General features: G+C 42.4%; 2 protein-coding genes across 3 annotated transcripts in view; both read right to left on the bottom strand.

The window, feature by feature from the left end:
• The window catches only part of LOC119161235 (cytochrome P450 4V2), a 118,333-nt gene extending 110,449 nt beyond the window's left edge, over nt 1–7,884 (bottom strand). Inside the window, exon 1 of the mRNA XM_037413609.2 lies at nt 7,557–7,884. Within this exon, the coding sequence (XP_037269506.2) occupies nt 7,557–7,794 (238 nt within the window). The 5' untranslated portion in view covers nt 7,795–7,884. The remainder of the gene's footprint in view (nt 1–7,556) is intronic.
• Nucleotides 7,885–15,756: 7,872 nt separating this feature from the next.
• LOC119162050 (cytochrome P450 4V2-like) overlaps nt 15,757–19,548 on the bottom strand; it is a 43,723-nt gene continuing 39,931 nt past the window's right edge. The window contains exons 10-11 of one of the 2 annotated variants that reach the window (XM_075879668.1): nt 18,788–18,961; nt 15,757–15,948 (exon numbers count right to left, since the gene is read on the bottom strand). In XM_075879668.1, coding sequence (XP_075735783.1) covers nt 15,791–15,948; nt 18,788–18,961 — 332 coding nt within the window. In that variant the 3' untranslated portion in view covers nt 15,757–15,790. The remainder of the gene's footprint in view (nt 15,949–18,787; nt 18,962–19,548) is intronic. The other variant, XM_075879669.1, reaches the window with a different exon arrangement.

The raw sequence follows: 19,548 nt of genomic DNA, 5'->3' as shown, positions 1-19,548 counted from the left end.
AGTATACTCTAATATTGAAGCTGACAACTTAAAACTATTTTGTTAGTGGAAGTAACAATGTGTTTAAAACCATTATTACTATTCTCAGATGAGCTGTGAAAACTTTATGGAAATGTATTTACATTTTTTGAACTGTGTGAAGGTAGATGTTCTTATGTTCTATTATTGTGGTCCCTGTTTGATGCGAATGACACATAATTACATTGTAGTGGCATAGTATTAGTTGTAAGTTTACACATATTTGCTAAGCAACATTGCAATTGAGGCCAGCAGCAAGACATACATGCAGTGCACTGGAGCATCACCTCACATACTTAGTGTACAGCTTTTGCCCACTAATGAACTGATTTTTTCATTTCAAGCAGAATAACAGACAGCTGTGTGAGAACTGTGCTGATCTGCAAACATTGAAGCCTTTTTGAGGAGTATTTTTAGGAAACGAAACAAGCTCTATAGCTGTCAATATAAACAATGTTTGCACCGAGGAGCGTCGTAGCTTAGAATTGAATTATTATTGTATTGTCTAGAATTTCCTTGCTCTGTGCCGACCATTCAGCCCAGGTGATGCTTTGTTACTGTGTTGTGAATGAGCCGAGCTATGTAAGTAAACGGACTGATATTGCAGACATGTACCAAATTGTGATACGCAGCCCTTTTCTTTAGCATGACATTGTCACGGGCTTTCTTCTGGTGTTTCTTATAAAAAACGCTTGTCATTGGGCAGCAGCAGAAACTACGCACCAAGCTTTTCTAAGATGGTTCGCGAAACACCGAGTTCAGACATAACAGTGCTGGGGGATTTCTTTCCTAAGTTACTTTCGGTATATTCAAAATGAGCGTATTAAAATTCTTGTTTTACAGTTGTTCACTTTAATATTTACACCTCAGTGTATGTATGTATGTATGTATGTATGTATGTATGTATGTATGTATGTATGTATGTATGTATGTATGTATGTATGTATGTATGTATGTATGTATGTATGTATGTATGTATGTATGTATGTATGTATATGTGTGTGTGTATGTATGCATGCATGCATGTATATGTGTATGTATGTATGTATGTATGTATGTATGTATGTATGTATGTATGTATGCATGTATGTATGTATGTATCTTTTAAATAAGAAGCCATTTATCAATTAGGCCAACTTTGCTAATGATTTGGCTGAATTTCTTTCTTTTAAGCCATTATATTTTTCCATTTGCTTTTACTACATAAAAATAAATGTAACCTCACACAAATTATGTGCATTCAAATAAGTCGTTTCATTTGCCAACGTACAGTTATGAGCAAGAAATTCGGTAAAATAGAACCAACCAGCAAAGATTAGTTTATAGCATAACTCGTCTACATGACATTGCTTCTACACGTTACGTTGGTAGAATATCTTGATTTGAACATATTAATTTAAATCAGAATAAAAAAGCTATCACCCGTGGTTGTATATTTGTGTAATATTTATGCATATTGTAATACCTGTTCGCATATACTATTAAGGGCACAAACCTAGTCAAACTGAATACACGGATTTTGTCCATGCATCTGTCATCTGTACTGGAGCTAATGTTAGTAAAAACAAACTTCGGTTTAAAAATTTGTTGTAGTAACCAAAAGCGGAGTATCTCTCTTTGGCGCAAATCAATTTGCCATTTTTCTGTTCCACTTGGGACAATCGGGGACCCTCTCAACAGAACTCGATTGGCTGCTATATTCCTTTATAACCATTGACAGCGGCATTACATTGAAGCGCGCAACATAACAGGAAGCGAGAAAAAGACAAAAACTAATCATTATGTTTGTGTCTTCTTCATCTTTCCGTGCTTTTTTACCTAGATGTATGTAATGATTCTTACCAACTTAGCACGAAAACGTGTCCCTACAAAGGCTTTCAACTTGGCCGCAAGCAATTAGCTCGCTGCATTTCTAGATTTTTTTCCAAACATCGTGATGACTGACTGCGGGTCGAATATCCAGACACGTGAAAGTAATATACAAGGCATGATATTGATATTTTGGCACTGAGCACCCTGCGATAACAGAGAATGGAGGGGGAAATTATGAACTCTGAATTCTGTAATTCATGAAGGAGCACGGCACAGCGCTTTTGGGTCAAAAGAGGAGTAAAAGAAGAGAGCGCGAAACCTTCCAATGACACCCTGGAAAACTTCGTCATGTCATAACCGGCACCTCGAAGTTTTAATCCCTCGATTACGCTGTCGTATTCCTCCAGTAAATTCTTATTTGTTTAGAGCAGGCTTGACTCTTTCCCCCCTCACTCTGTTACTTTTGTGGGGAAGAGGAAACTGTAGAATACTTTTTGATCTCTTGTATAATGTTTTTAACATCAAGAAAGGTATCACTAGAAATTCTGTTACGAATCCTTGGATTAGCTTTGACAACGTCCAATTTAATATCCCTAGGTGCACATAACCTAGAGCACAAGAAAGTGTACGAGGCCGTGCAAGATTTCATTGTACAGTCGAAGAGATTTACTCAATAATCTAAGTTTCAAAAGGTTATCAGTTAACTAATGTAGACTACTGAATTTTCTTTGATATCAATCATTTATTGTTCTTTCAGTAGGAACTAATTTATCCGAACTTTTGACAGGAATAATTTACAAAAAATCAATATTTCTGTTAATATTGTTTTGGGTAGTATTTAAATATATACATTTTTTAAGCTACCCGATTCTTGGCCAATCCCCCATGGTGGGTGTGAGCCACAAGTTTAGGATCTACATCTACAGTACCCGCCTGACCACATAGTCTCAGGCCAGACAACGTCTTAAAAATGTACTCGGAAACACTGTAAATCGAACTCAGCACCTCCTAGATTGTATAGTTGAACGCTGTAACCATTCGTCCACTTCTGCAGCGCTTGAGATGAGAGCTTTCCACTGCAGCATTTACCCTATTGTTAATATATCGTCAATCCCTTGAATAACGCCAAATGCGAAACGTCTGCTGAAACTTGGTCGAAAATAGAAAAATGCATAGGAGTGCGTTCGCATAAGGTTACAAGAACGTAGAAACCACCAAGCGTGGCTGTATAACCATGCACTATTTATCTTGTACATTACTTTCATGATGTTGGGACAACCAGTTTTAACGTAGGCTACCTTCCCATATTTTGCCAAATATATATAAATAAACACATAGGCGTGTGACATCACTAATCAACTATTTTGAATTCACTGTCACTAGTGTCACTTTCACTAAATGAATACTCAGTTTGTTTCCATCATCGTTAATTAAAACGTATGTAGCTCATCAACTCGCAACCCTCATAATTATCGTTTTTTCTCACATATACAGACATTCACACTTCATCTCGCTTTCTGTGTGGCTGTCGCTCCCATAAAACACCTTTCACACTTTTTTTATGCTCTTCAAGCACTCGACGCTGCTTTGCGGAAACTTCCCCTGACGTCTGCTGGGCCAGAAAATCGTCTTTAATATCTATCACTTCAATTTCAGGCTTTCGCGGAGACGAAACGACAGTCTCTTTCTCTCTTTTCGCCCTTTTCGTGCATGTGGTAATGTCTCTTTACTTCAAGACTGGCATACACGTCCCTTGCTTTGTGTTTGCTCACGCAAACACCGCTAGAAGAAATAACTGCACCGGGTTTTGTGAAAACATTAGCACTCAAAACCCCTCCCGATGAGTCTCCCTCATTTTACGTAGACACATATTTAAGCATAAGCATATGCACCTTCTCGATTTCCGGCATAATCAAAATGATGCGGTGCATGGAACCTGCGAAATTGCGCGCGCAATCTCCTTCGATTACAGCTGTTCTATATGTCTGCAGAATTAGTCCGCAGGCACGAAAGCCGCTCTTGTGTATTGTAATAAGATTACTGTAAGAAAGGAAACCTTTTACGTTTAGCTATAAGACAACCTTAAGGTCACCACTACACCGAGCTTGATTATGCCGGATTAGTTGAGTAGCAGGGCAGCTTCTTTAAAATGTAAGTTAATTGGTCGCTTTAAACAGAAGAATAAATTTTGGGCACATATTCAAACATTGCATGCATCGATTTTTGCGTGGTTTCTTTGATGTGGTGCACTTAATGTGTTGCTCCTTGGTACTTGGCATGATAGCGCGCTGATTATTGCTTAAAGCCATCAAGGAATTACTTTTTTATGTACGGTCATTGATGAAACGCGAGCGCTTGGCTTTACGCAGGACCCCCAGACACAGACGCCGGGAAAACGCCGAAAACATGCTGCATATGTTTCGGGCTTCGGCACTGTAGCAGACGCCCGCGGAACTGGAAGCTGAGGTGCAGCAAATCATTGGCTATGATCGCATAAAGTCGATGCTAGACGCTTTGCGTGCTATCTCGCTATCACCGGCACACACTTTGTTTTTTTCTTGTCGTTTTAGCGGCTTTCGTGTGTCTTCCTCACCCTCCTAAGTGCTGAGTAAGTTAAATTCGTACCCGTGCTATCATAATCCGTCGAGAAAAGAGAATGCTTGCCTAAGAAAATGCGTAGCCAAGACAAAGCTTTGTGAATACAGCCCCTGGTGTCGCAAACGTGCCTTCGCAAGTTTGTGACACGAGGTGTATCTTGGTCAGCATCTGTCACCCTGTTTTGGCCAGTAAAAATCATGGCGCATGCATCACCGAGGCCGGCCTGGGTGGGCAGACTATCTAAGCCGAAAAAGGCCTATTCTGACAGCGTGCTTCTACTAGCAAAGTTGATACAAAAATTTTGTAGTAGTGAACGAATGCCTAACTCAGCCTTGCTCGCTCAGGAGCCTGAAGGCCGCCCACAAAGCAGTGATGTTCCGTTCTGCGCCGGAGAATTCCCATTCAGAGACATGAAAATTCTCTATTTTGGAGATTTTTCCATGCAAGTGCTGACAAAATTGCCAGCGCGATTTCCTGCACAAAAGTAATGAATTCTGCCCCCACCTACGCACACACATACTATAATTACACGTGTCTCACGCACTGGCGACTTTTGAAATCAAGACTAGCTCCCCCACTGCCGCACAACGAAAGCACGATTTTCTTAATCCATATACTGTTAGTACACTGCAAATTGTGGGCTTAAAGTCTAACACCCCTAGAAAACTAAAAATTGCTCCGCGTAAATTTCAGAAACAAATCTCAAAGACTATACTTGCATCTTCTGCATGCGTCACAACCAAATACAGCAGATGAAGGCACACTGCGCCCACTAATTATCGGTCGTCATAGAATAATTTAACCATTCCAGAAATTTTCTTCAGTATCACGAAGATTTCCTTTCCCATCCGGCTCAAAAGGACAGACCAGAATTTCCCGAAGAAAGGGAAAATTCTCTGCACGGAACATCAATTCCACTAAGCTGCATTTAAATTTTAAAATATTGTTTTACCTTTCGCCCTTCGCACAAATTTTTCATAGCCACAAGGAGTTCAATAACTCGAAAGTAGCTGCTGTTGCAAAGACAAAGAAGGAACATTTGTTTTCAAGACAGAGTTGATAAGTCTAATAAACTTTGTAGCAACTGTTATACAGCATCTATCATAAAATGTTACACATTGCGACATTTTTCAAAAGTACCATCCTTTGTTTTACGAGTATGAGACAATGTTACTTTACTGATTTTCGCGAATATATTTCATAGACGAAATCTTGTTTGTAACGGTAATATTTCTGGGTTACATCTTCGCCAACGTTCGAGAACGACGGCTAACAAAATTGACCTCGCAATGTTGAATATGTTTCATAATTTATTTGTCTCGTAAACTAGGCACTTGAAAAGAAAACAACGTTGCTTTTCGGGCTACTTGGTGACATGATCATGAAATATAAAATACTTCTAAAATACTTCTAAATCTAAAATATCGCGTTTAAGATCCATGTTGATCTGTTATGGAATCACTGGTTTGCGATAACCATGGCTAGAATACAAACTGCGATAATGTCTGCCGTGCAGCTAGCTACCTGTAACCGTGCTTTGTGTGACAGTTTTCGTGTGGCAGCGGTTACAGGTAGCTAGCTACAGTGTTACAGCTACAGTGTGACAGTGTTCGTGTGAAGTGTTCGTGTGACAGCTGTAATAATGGGCTTTAGTAGCTGAAACTGAAGGTGCCAATCAAAGTACTAAGTAAAAAAAAGACAATTTCTTTTTCTCTTGCTATCTCTTTTTTGCGCTGCAGGAATAAAATATAACGGTTCACGTGTCACATTCTTTATAAGGCTTTTCTTCCTGCCGTGGGGACACGCCTATTCTGTATGATGTGAAATCTTTCATTGAGGCAGACTCTTGATCGGCAGTGCACCTGTCTGCCGGTTGAAGTTACCCGCTGTCTCCTGGACGGGCCTGGATTCGACAAAAAGCTGCTTATAGTAATTGGTCTCTAAGTCGACCAAGTGGCAATTGTCAAATTCGATGTGGTGGTTGTTCGCTCACTGTGCTGAGAGAGTGCATTTCTTTTTCAGTTAAACTTGCAGACGTTGTTTTAATGTGGCCGCATGCTCTCGGGTAAGTTCCGCAAAACTGCTTCGCCCACGTACGAAGAGTCACAATCAGCACGTGGTATGCAGTAAACCAGATTATGCGCTTCCCCATCGGACAGCCTGCCTTTGGGCGCGGAAAAGCGTAAGTGCCAGCAAACCACCAGCTACAGTCCACTTCCACGAAAGCATGTCCGCAAATTTCATCATGGCGGATTCGAAACCTTTCTCCAAGCCCAAGCTTGGAGATGGCCCAACCCTTCTCACAGTGAGTCGGCGCGTCTTAAAGAATTTATACCCTCGATTTCCACAAAAAACAAAGAGATTACGCGGGTGCTTTTTGGGTCGTGCCTGACAAGCAGGCAGCAATCTGGCGCTAGAACAAAAGGTTGATTGATTGATATGTGGGTTTTACCGTCCCAAAGCCACCGTATGATTGTGAGAGACGACATAGTGAAGGGCTCCGGAAATTTCCACTACCTTGGGTTCTTTAACGTGCACTTAAATCTGAGCACACAGGCCTCTAGCATTTTCGCCTCCATCGAATATGCAGCCGCCACAACCGACATTCGATCCCGCAACTTGCGAGTCACCAGCCGGCTACAACAACAACAACAAAAAAATTAGTTTGGGAGAGCTCTAGCAAAATGGCGCCTATAAATGAAAGAGTAACGCGTTACATGGCACCACGCGTCATTGATAAATGATAACGTAAGTACGTTAGCCGTAACAGTTCCGAAATATTAACTAGTATGTTACTAAGTTACCAAAAAAAGTAACTCGTGACCGGTAATGGCGTTACTTGCAACGCGTTACCGCCAACACTGAGTAGAACACGCGTTCTTCCAACACATTTGTCGCGAAAAAAGAAGCCACTCATCAATATGGCACACTAAATATAAGTACGATTCAGTTAATTTTGGAATGAGGGGAAAGTTACTCTATCAAGTCAGGTGTTCTCGTCAGAAATCACAGGTGGTACACTCGCGTGAGGTTACGTGCGTTCAGCGCACACCACCAGAGAACGCGTCAAATTGCATCCGCGGGCTTTTCGACAAGACGGGTTCAACTGCTGGATTTTTGTTTCTTACTTGCTGTCACTGCCAGATTCGGGTCCATTTTGGACAGGCTCTGCCACATGTCGATGACGAGTGAGAATGGCCAACGTTGCTCGGGATGGGGTACATTGCGCAGGTACCAGTACATGCGCATCCACCTGGCTACGGCCACGACGATCTTTGCGAGAAGAGCAGCGACCAGTACTGCCAGCACCACTGTCGCTTTCGGTGGGAAAGCCGACGTGGTGGTCATCTTCTCGTCTGCAGACATGGCCTATTCAGCGTTCGTGGCTGCTCTTCCTGTCGGGACTGATGTAGTTTACTTTTGGCGGTGCGTGCGCAGGCTTAAAACTGCCTTTTTTTCTTTCTTGAGACACGCATACACCGTGTAGCACTACGCTGTATTTCGTTCAGCGAAGCACCTTCTCCCCGAGACAAACAATGAAAGCTGCACAGGGCGATGGTAGAGGCGAGGGGAAAAAAGAGACAATGGTGGCTATGTAGTTGCGTTATAGGTGTGAAGAGGAAGGCATCTCGCAAAAAAAATGCACGAACCTTCAGTTTTGTGCTGATCTATTCGAAACACCGTTCATTCGTACAAGAGGCTGCTGTTTAAGTTCCCTCCACGCTCCTCTGAGCACTAATGAAGGGAAGACGTTCGTGTCACATGAGTCATGTTATCTTGCGGTGCATTCTTTTATACGAATTCGACTGTCACGTTCTCATTACTGGTCACAGACCAAATAGTTGTCCTAAAGACCCTCTTTGTCATAATGAACTTTCGTATGTGGTCGATCGTAGCCGCGAAAGCATTGTACAATAGTTGGCCCTCTGCATTAACTACGTCTATCCAACCTTGGATGCACCATAGTATTACAGGAGTTACAGGGCTTTTGTTTTTGTGAAGGAAGGAAACTAAGAGTGGGGCTCGTTTCTTTCTCATAGTCACGGTCGAATGAATTCATCAGAATATTAGGTCAAGGAAAGCATAGGCGACTCCAACTCTTCTTTAACTTTGGGGAGCCCTTAGGAAGATTCCTTAGGCCCCGCCATGGTGGTCTAGTGGATAAGGTACTCGGCAGAAGTGGATAAGGTACGGCAGAAAGTTTATTCTTCGAGAGACACCTTTCAAAGTGCACAAAAAATAGCCTTCAAGCACCTTTCACGCAATTTTTGGGCACAAAAATTGTGGACTGGAGCTACATTTGTGAACTGTATACGAGTGCTCTGACCCGCTTGAAGTGAAATCGGCAAGAAAATTAACATTTGTTTTTATCTACATGACAAATTTCAACAGTATAAAGGTCACGTTCGCGGCGAATGTCCTGAGTGAGTCAATAGCAGTGACAGTGATTGCACTTGGTAAGCTACCTGCAACGGCAAAATTTCCTGCAGATTCAATAGAACAGATGGGCAAGCTATTTACTGCTTCAATACCAAAACTGCCACTGTCAGTTTTTCTGGTAAAATAAATTATCCTCTAAATGCCACCTCCGAGCACCTGGCTTTTTCACGAGAGACAATAAAATCGACATCGGGCTAGACATTTGACAGCTCTAGGCCGCCGCACACTATTCGTAGCTGGCTAGTCATCATACAGGGTGTCCTTATGTTGTGACCTTCATAAAAATTTTAACTTAACTTGCCTCCTGACTCGTGGCCTCCAGCAAGTTTACTAGAAAATCAATTCAGCACTTAGAGGAAGAAGGATGACTGCAATGAGCATTCAAATGTGTTTCAATTTATTGCTGCGTTGAAACACATTTTTGTTGGGAAACTGTCAAACCTGTCATCACACGGGAATTTTCAAGCTGTGGATTTGTACCTACTTGCACGTCTGTCCTTAGTTGAGCCTCGAGCTGAAGTGATAACAGAAACGCTTTTCTCAAGCGAGACCTCAGGTGACGATCTCCTTGACATCACGGAAGAGAATGCTTTGTATTGTTTTGCGGGCTACATCGCGCAGCGTTTTCTTCAGAATAGGCCAGCCGATTGTATCTGACCCATTCCTAAGGAGTGGTGATCGGTCATTCTGAGGTTCCCACCAAACTTTAGCCATGCTTCAGTCTTATGATAAAGAAGGCGTCCTTTTTTTGCTGCCTTCTGTTGGTTTTTTCGAGGTGGTGAATGACATGAAGAAATGTTTTGTCGAACATATAGGTGTGGTCACGCATTTGTGCTGCGTGACTACTGCGCTAAAAGATAAGCTAAACAATGGTCTGTCCAAAGAAATATTTTTCTCTGAAAGGTGTCACTTGGACCTGCTGCGGCCCCTTTCCTATTCACGGCTGATGCTGCACATAAATTACATAAATCGGGCCCTTAAAAAAACGGCGCGAGAGAAAGTCCGCTGCAAAAAGGAAGCTCCAGAAGCTTCAAAATTAGAAAAAAATGTCTTCCTAGGAGCTTACCTTTTAAAGTGCAGCGTCTCTTTAGGTATTCTTTTGAATATGACATTTTATAACGCACTCAAGCGCATTTCCGTGTCTGCGCAAATAGCGTACAAGGAATTGTTTTTTTTTTTGGCAGATATTCACAGCTTACCCTTTTGCTCCATAATTCACTATTGCGATATGAAGAATTTGAGATCTTGTCCTTAATGCTGTGAAGTTGAACAAGCACTAATACTATTTGGCATTGTCGCCACGAACACCTCTATTTTAATGTCAAATTAGGACGAAGCACGGTCTAGAAAAGCCAGAAATATTTTACCAAGTCAAGAAAACATCGTGTGCTAAAACCAAGTGCCACAAAAAGTTTGGGAAAGGGGGCTTTCACCAGTTTGTTAAGGCGGCTTGAGAGTCAAATGTCAAATTACCTGCAGTAAATTACAAAACTAATAGTAGTGCACAAATTTGTCCTACGCATCCTACATGACGCACGAAGCTGAGCTTATAAGCTCTTTAAATGAAAATACTTGATACGAATAAGGCAACTTTGAGGCATGTCCTGACAACCAGTCAGAACAGACTAGCTCCGAGTTATCTACCCAGGCTGATTCATTTTAAGATGTCGATCTGAATTACTTTTGCGAACGTTTCTCTATTTCCAGAAGGTGCCTATTCCGTGATATTTTTGCACATCACTCTTTCCTAGTCCAAATACTACCGACGATTAACCATCTACACTTGCCTATACTGCATTTACTTTTTATCTGTCTGCAAGGTGACATTTCATGTTTGATGTAGGATTGTGATACTCAGGCCTAACTGTAATAAAATATGTGCATTACAAATTGCGACGAATAATTGCAGTACACTGGTGTAAAAACTGTAATGATGCCCTGTTAGCAATGCTACAGCTTTGAACGATGGTTTATGCGATGCGTCGAGTAATTAAGTCACATGTTAAAATCTCAAAAAAATTTTGCTGAGTATGTAACGGTTCAAGCAGAAGCTCAGTTATGTAGTGATTTCGCTTGCTATAGATGGTTATTTCGTCGAGCTAGTTTCACAGGAAAAGTAAAAGAAGCTGGTAGGGTTGGGCTTAATGTGTTGGTCATCTGTACGGCATGATGAGCCCAATATTCATGGACTTGAATATGTTCTTATGACTATCCTTTCTGGAGAATTGTGTAATTTACAGCCAATGAACGTGAGGAACCTAGTAGCGATATTCTACATACGATGACCTGTGTGAATACTTCTCTTACGTTGATGTTAACGGTGCAGAATGTGAACATTTGTATTTATTATACGAGATAAACAAGTCTGTGTTATTGTGGCGTGTATGGAGTTTGACTGTTTGCAATATGTTGCTAATAAAATTAGCGCAATAACCACACTTTCCGACGCGCCGCCACGGTGGTCTAGTGGCTAAGGTACTCGGCTGCTGACCCGCAGGTCGCGGGTTGAAAACCCGGCTGCGGCGGCTGCATTTCCGATGGAGGCCTAAATGTTTTAGGCCCGTGTGCTCAGATTCGGGTGCACGTTGAAGAACCCCGGGTGGATGAAATTTCCGGAGCCCTCCACTACGGCGTCTCTCATAATCATTTGGTGGCTTTTGAACGTTAAACCCCACATATCAATCAATCACACTTTCCGACTACTCCTTTCTTGCCCATACAAAAATTGTGACGCGTAAAGACTTGTGGCCTCGCGCGCACTAAACGGAGAAATATTTCCAAACACATGTTTCCTGGACGTGCTGAAAGTCCACAAAACTTGTGACCAAAAGTTGGCAAAACCTAATATGCAGCAGTAACGCAACCTGAAAAAACACAACTCAAGTGGTGCTGTTTTCTGCTTGCGGCTGACACGGAAGTTGCGCGCCCGTGGAGCGCATAGCAGACGACAAAGCCGCTCGGTGTTTCCTCCTCTCTCACCTACATAAGCGTTGCCATAGCAGCAAAAGCATTTTTTATTGTTTTTTAGTTTTTAAGTTTGGCCTACTAAACACAAGGAGACAAATCAATTAGTGCTATAGTGAGGCAATTATCACTTACCTGGGGGGTATACCAGCTGACTGACCTAGCCAAGGTTTTACCAATAGCGAGGCGTCTTTCACCGTGGTGTCCACGATAGCCGCAGCTGCCGCTGACATCCCCTTTCTTTTCGACTGCGTTAACTGCCGTGTCCTGCACCATCCCTGCGGCTTCTTTGATTTCAAGAAACTGCTCTTTTCCTTGCTCTTGTTTGCGACAAATTTCGATAGTCTTCTTGTACGAGGGGCTTTCCGAAATCAATTATCTGCTGCAGGTTCTTGTCTTAAATACCCAGAACAATACGGCTGTGCAGGATCTGGTCTTCCATTAACCCGAATTCACAGGTTGTGGCTAACGTTTCTAGCTTCGTAAATGACTCATTTAAATGTTAGCCTTCCCTTTGGTTTTTGGACCCAAATATAAATTTATGATAGATCGAATTAGTTTCCGGCTTATACAACTCTTAAATTAGCAGTTAGGACGTCTACGTTATTTTCGACCTCTTCAGCCTCAAACGTGAAAGTTTGAGGCTGAAGAGGTCGATACCTTCCCTGCCTTTTCGACAATAATCACTATAACAACGTGGCTGATTGCACTTTTTTCGCTTGTTTTGTCAAATTTGTTGCAGTGAATTATAAAGTAAACTCACTCTTCCAAGCTTTTCATGCAAGCCAGGTGTTGCCCGATCTGTCCAGCGGCTTCGGCGACAGCAAGATTGTTGACGCAAAAGGTCGGGGATGTGGCCATTTCGGCTGGGCACCACTACCACCATGTAAGTGGGCTAGCAGTCGGGTGATGAGCAATGTTCACAGCATTTGAAACAAAAGTAGATATAGGCAAGAATGGTGACGTAATAGGTGACACGATTTTAGAGAAATGGCTACGGACGTTGGAGTGACTCTGCCACGCCACATGCATATATATATATAATGTGATTGTGTTGTTTAACTCAATAGTGAAGTTTGCTTTATATTGAATCAGCCCTCCTTATGTAGTCGCATTTCAGGCACCACCAGCACAACCATAACTTCAGGCGCAATGTTCGTCTACGAAGGTCTAAATCATCGCTGACCACTTAAGAGCAAAAATTGCGTAGGCATTTTTCTGCCGACTCAACGAGGAAGCTGTGTGTCCATCCGTTCCTCTGCCCTGCAAGACGAGTAACTCTAAAGGCATATTTCTATAAAACGAAACAAAAAAAATGCATTCGTGATACTGAGATCCAAGTAGGTGGCCAGTAAATTGGCGAGGAATTGTGGGATGCACCGTCTGCTACCGGCTTCCGGTTCGAGAAGAGTATACGATGGCTAACCGCTTCGCCGCAAGCCTCAGATTATTCGGGATTCGTGCGCGCGGCCGCCCGTTTATCTTCGTCCTAATAAACCATGGTCGGTTGTTCAGCCGTTGGCTGCTCCTACTCGAGTGTGGAAGGCAAACACTGGTATACTTCCTATGGAACGAAGAAAAAATAATGAGGTGGGCCGTGGCTGTGAAGGGAGCCGCAGCGACAGGTAGCCTTTGAGTACGGGACGCTGCAGCCAGAGTGTGAGAAAACCATTCTATCACAAATGCGTGTGTATTCTACACTAAAAAAAAGCTTTCGCATGAATTCGCTGCGATTATTTTATTAAGAAATAAATTGTCGGGCAAGCGCCTAGCATAATATTATGGGAACACGCGGGCGAAATCTACCTGCCAGATGAGATGAGTGCCGGCCATTGCACCGATATACATGACAAAAAACGCAAAAGTTTCACTCAAAAGTAAGTTTACACGAAGCACTGGGCGAGTCCATTTGCGTTTATTTTGGTCAAACTGTGCGCCAGGACGGCACCCATAGGAAAAAGTGCATTAACCAAGCGCAGGGGGTTTCGATTATTCGGCGTCGTCTATGTCTCATTGTATTGTTTATGTGCCGCTATTCCCTGCAGCTTGACCTAGATCACCGTTCAAATAAGCATCTGGCTTCGACTAATAAATGCATCTTATAGCGCGCTGAAGGCTAGAAAAAAATATCTCAGCGCGCTCAATAAGTGTTGCGCTTCATGCCGATAGACTGACGAGTTCGGCCGTAGCACGATCCCGAAAGGAACTCTTTGCACACCGCTACAGTCATCCCCATACCTTGAGATCTTTAAAACGGCGACTTTTAGTCTGCAGTACCATATTATACAAGGAAAACTGGTTTGCGTATCAGCTGATCTGCTAGCCATACTGACAGCACCCCCAAGCTGCATAAAAGCATTGTACATCCTTTTAGTGCGGCAAAGAAAAGTTTGCGGACCGTTCATGGCTTTCGTAGCTTGTCATCGTCACAGTCACAGGCGGCAAAAAAAAACTTCTAAAGCACTGACATTGCATGGCGAGGTGCTTTTTTCAACGAAGCAGTACAAAAATGCGAGTGTGCCGCTACTGACCCGTGTGGTGCGTCGAAGCGGAAGCCGTCGTCTCCCACAGTTTCCTGCGATTGCCCATTTTACCGGTCACCTATTGAGGGCGCCACGCCCAGATGCCGAGCGTCTTATCCATCTGGATAAGCAGCTACGCTTGCAGAATGTGAATATGTCTGAACTAACGAATGCTTTGAGGCGGCCGAATGGAAGGAAGCATTTCGTAAGAATGGAATAAAATGCCTTTCATGTCAAAATGCAATACCCATATAGAGCATTGTGAATGTGAGGACAATCCTGACTTTGCGTTACTTTAACGCACAACACGCGTTTCTTTGGTTCCGGGTCCACACTATTTGGTGCCACTCTAAACACTGTCGAATACTCGAAAGAAGATGATGGCGCCATGGTCATTCCGTGCCCACGCCGTCCCAAAAGAATTCTACAGGGAAGGCCACAACCATAGTTCGATGCAGTGAAACTTTGATGAAACAACGCTGAGACAACTCTCAAAGTAGATTCTACGTGTTTTTTATACTACATTTAACTCTGACAGTGCCACTGACAGGCTTGCTGAGACTACATGGTGGGACTCGGGCCCTGGTGGTGTGTACGTAGGTGTTGCAGTAGCGACTATCCTAGTTCTGTTTAGGCACAGGTAGTACGGCTGGGAATTATAACAATTCAGTGAACGTTGGCAGCTATCCCTTCATCCAGATTCTTCAGCTTTTACGCATGCGTATATGTCAACTAGCCCTGATAGTGATGATCGCGAAGCGGAATACCTTGATTAGCAAAAGGTTTTATAGGAAATGACAAGCAGTGGCCACCTATCATCTTCGTTACAATAGATTATTGCCCGTACCACTCGATTCTAGTATACCAGCGTTTTCTACTTCTTACACCATATAAGCTCCTGTTTTAACTCTTGTGTGTACATTTGCCAGTACCAGAAACAATTTCCGTTCTATCGATTTTTTCCCGGTATTTTTTCCCATCAGTATCAGCTCCCGCAAGACAGAGTAAACTGAAGGTCATCGAGAGTGGTCTTCGTCTGGAAGTGAACATAAAATAGATATATAATGATAGACACTGTGACGTCATAATTAGGTAGTCCGCGCCATCAAATTATTTCGCAGTAAACATCCTACTGCACAAATAGAATTGCTGTTTTGTCAGTTACGTCTCTTGCGCTACTTAAAACAACCCATTTTTTGCTCTCACGAACTTTACGATACCAGATCTGCCTGTACGGTACCAGATACCTGCTGATGTGCCTGTACAAACTGTTTGTGTGAAGTTGCGAGACGAACGAACGACCATTGGAGACATTTATTTGGCTCAGCCTGCGAAATTCGCCTGGAACTGTTCGTAAATAAATAAGCGGAGATATACATTCTCCAGGAACTAATCTTGCAGGTCAGGTCAATGACACTTTAATAATGAGCACTGCGTCAGCGAGGTGTGAGCTTCAGTTGTATTCCTTGCAAAGGCCTCAGCACTATCTCTAGTTGCAGTTGAAGCTCCTCCTTACGTACCAGTGACTCCACTCTGAAGTTTCGCAGGATGTGGGTCAACATTATTTTCTCTTCCAGCTGGGCAAACCTTTGGCCTAGGGAATAAAGAGACGAAAAAAATCCTTCAGTTAGATTACTTTTTCATAAATGTGTGCCTGCCATTACAACGTCAGAATTGTGAGACATGAAGAATGTAGGTACTACCATATTGAATTTCTATTCTCTTGGTATAATAGACGTACCGTTCAGTATTTACTCCTCAGAAGACAAGTATCCTATTGTACGGGCTCAAGAATCGAGGAACATTTACATTTAAGAGGCATGTATTGTTACATTTATTTTTATTTTTGCGTTTAGCAAACAACAAATTTGCCTCAACCGGTGTTCTGTAAAGACTACATTCACTATATATAGTATTTACTTTTTCATATTAACCGCCAATAACAACATAGTATAGATTATGTCGGCAACGGCCGCAGAATTCACAGCCATCTCATGCCAGAAGCAATAGAATTTAATTTGCGATTGTTGCAAAGTTTTGGCTTAACTCCGTGATAGCCTGCTATTTAGATACTCACGGTACATTGACTCCGTGTGTAAGCAAGACAACACTGCTTGAAATGAGTTGCTAACACATGCTAGTGAATACTGCTCTGTTGAGCGTGGGATCACTGCACATTGTAGTTTGGCTTATACGTGCCGAAGTTAATGCTAGTTGAGTTTGACGTAGTGGCGATCTAGATGTCTCTAATCTCAGACACCAGACCCGTGGCATGTCTTCTCTGATATGGCCCCTCTTAATGTACGCTCTGGTGTTCACAATCATTATAGTACGTTTTTTATTTCTTTTTTTCTGAAAAAGGACACTGTCATCTACACGAATGTAATACCAAGCTAAAAAGAAAACTTATCTGTGTTTCTTAGAAATATAGATTCCTAATAGGAGGTAGAAAGCAAGAAAAAAATGTCACAGCCCACTTTATGCATTCAGTTAAGACGAATCGAAGGTGAAATTTGTCCAGTGGGGCTATTTCACCGTCTGCTTTACAGCACGTGAACAGCGTTTTATTTTTTGTTAGTCCTTTAGTCCCACGAACGCCGCGAAGACCAAGTGAACTCGCAGATCACGCGACTAAACAAATGATGTGCGCGGGTGGTTGTGGGTGGTTTTGCACCATGAACTGGCTTTTTTCCCAAGGAACCCTTCTCAAGAACCATTAAAAGTTTTCGCCTTATGACTACCATGGTCGGAAAATAGAAAAAAGGACAAAAACCTCTACAATGCATGTACTCACTCGATGTCATCTCAGGTAATGATGAGAATAGCTGTGGTCCGAGGCCGGATTGATTAATACCTTCAGACGCAGGGACACTGAATATTTCAAAAAAGACCCACTGTGACTTTGAGGCTATAGTGTTGCTGTACTGCCAAGTATTTGAACGTGAGTTCCATATCTGACCTCGAGAGCTGCATATATGCCAATAGAATGGCAAGCACGAATGTGCATTTAGTTTTAATTATGTGCACGTTAAAAAATGCCAGATGGTCAAAATTAGTCACTGGTCTCCCACTATGGCGTGCCTCGTAAATGCAGCTCAGGCACGTAGAACCCCTGAAATAAATTGGGAAAATAATTCAGTACGAGCCTTGTTCGTTCATTTCGCAGCTCTTCCTGATGGCATCTATAGTTTGACAAGCTTTCTTCACAAGGCTGTGCAACTAATGGTACTAAACTGACTCAAATGACCACTCGATGGAACTTGCAGCTCTTATAATTTTTAATGGCGTGCTTCCGATAAAGCCCGAATGTCTATTGACAGCGTGTCTGACCAGATCCCGTTGTATTCACAAATCGAATTGCCACCGTCTGCATGGTCCCTTTAATACTAAAGAATGTATGAAGGTGTGCATATATGACATCATCGTCTAGATTACGGTTATTTAGGATGCATGTATGCACTGATGTTTTTATACCACAGTGCCGCAATGTTTTAGAATCCACAACGAACAAAGAAGTTAGTATACATGGCTAACTCAGCTACTGGACGGTGAGCTGCTACTATGTGGAGTTTTGAGCACCGTAATAATTCAGGTATCTTAATGGTGAAGTTTTTAGACAGGTCTCCCTACTATGTGCTTGTCTATTTAGATACATCATTACATTCCACCAATCGAATACACGTGTCGACAAACGCTTCCAAAGGCTTCAAGCTTGCATTTATTGTGATTTCGGTATACTGGCATTGTCAAGGCCTGGTCATCTGGACACTTGTATTCACGCACAGATCAGTGTTGCGGTATTCTGTTATTGCTTATAGAGTGACAATTTATGTTGTTATATACAGTGAAATTTTTTGGACAAAACAAGTAACTTCAGTGAAGACTAACAAGCCTTATTTGGGATCCAGGTGTCTCTTACGCTGTGATGCCTCTTACGCTGATGCTGCCTCTTACGCTGTGATGTTTGGCTCGCGTGTTCTCCGGAGCCTCGACTACCGATCGACAGTTTTCTATGACCGTGCTGAAATAGTTTTGCAGGGTGCCTTTACTAGGCTATATACTCTACAGCACATGTGTACTATCTAATATCGTCCTATCATGAATGCTCATATTGGAGTGTCTGCGCAAGCATGTCTCGGTTCAGCGCTCATGATGGGTACGCTAAAGAATGTGACGATATCTAAATAAATACGATGTTTTCCTACTGCGGCGCACCTCATAATTATACGAAGGTTCCGGCACGTAAAACACGAGACTTTGATTTTAATTTTTAAGAGTGAGATAGAGAAAACAGGTCTTCTAAATTGAGTACCGCGTAACGAAACACTCCAGTTCATATAAAAAAATCCAGTTCATAAAAACCAGAGGGAGCCAACAGCTGGTCTCCCTCTGGGTTTTAAGATATTGGCAGTGTTGAGAAATACTTTACGCACCAATGCAGTTGCGGGATCCAGCAGAGAAGGGGACGAAAGCGAAGGGGCTGACATTTCTGTTGTCCATGAACCTCTCTGGCATGAATGTGTTTGGGTCTTTGTAGACCTTGGGGTGACGATGCAAAAAGTAAATGGCACAGGCTGCAACAGTTCCTTTTGGAATTGTGTATTTTCCTGCAATAAGGAGTGGTGGCAAAAAACGCACGTATCGGACAATCCTTCAAACACGACAACGGTCACAGAAAGACGTGGAGAGGAATTGGCCTCCAATATGACAAGGAACGTTTTAATTTACAGCCAACATTTCAACCCACATCCTCTGCGTTCAAAAGCGCCGACTATGTGTAGTCACGGTGTTGAACCGTTAGCTCTGAGTTCAGAAAGCTGAGTCAGCTTTTACACACCAAAACGCTAAAATGAACCCAACGTTATTTCATATGTTAAGACGTAATGCAGAATTTTTTAATGGCAAATTAAGTTTTCGAGTCAGTTGTTCGGTCTATAAGAACAAGTTTCAATGCTTCAGTTTAGTTAAATACATTCTTTTGAATATGTGTTGATCAGAGAGAATCAATAAAATATTTTTGGAAGCCTCGGTGATGTGTTTAGCAGCTATACCTGAACGTAGCAAAGGTATGTTGTAGCTCCAACAATTTAGGAGTGGCATGCTCATGATAGCAGGTAGACGCTTAAAGTCAACCTGCGACCAGGAGTGTGAGAATTGACACTGGGGTCCGGAGTTAGAAAACCAGGGCAACAAG

This window comes from Rhipicephalus microplus, chromosome X (assembly GCF_043290135.1).
Source record: "Rhipicephalus microplus isolate Deutch F79 chromosome X, USDA_Rmic, whole genome shotgun sequence".
Lineage (NCBI taxonomy): Eukaryota > Metazoa > Arthropoda > Arachnida > Ixodida > Ixodidae > Rhipicephalus > Rhipicephalus microplus.
The sequence above is the reverse complement of the archived record's forward strand: the minus strand, read 5'-3'. Positions and strand labels throughout refer to the sequence as shown.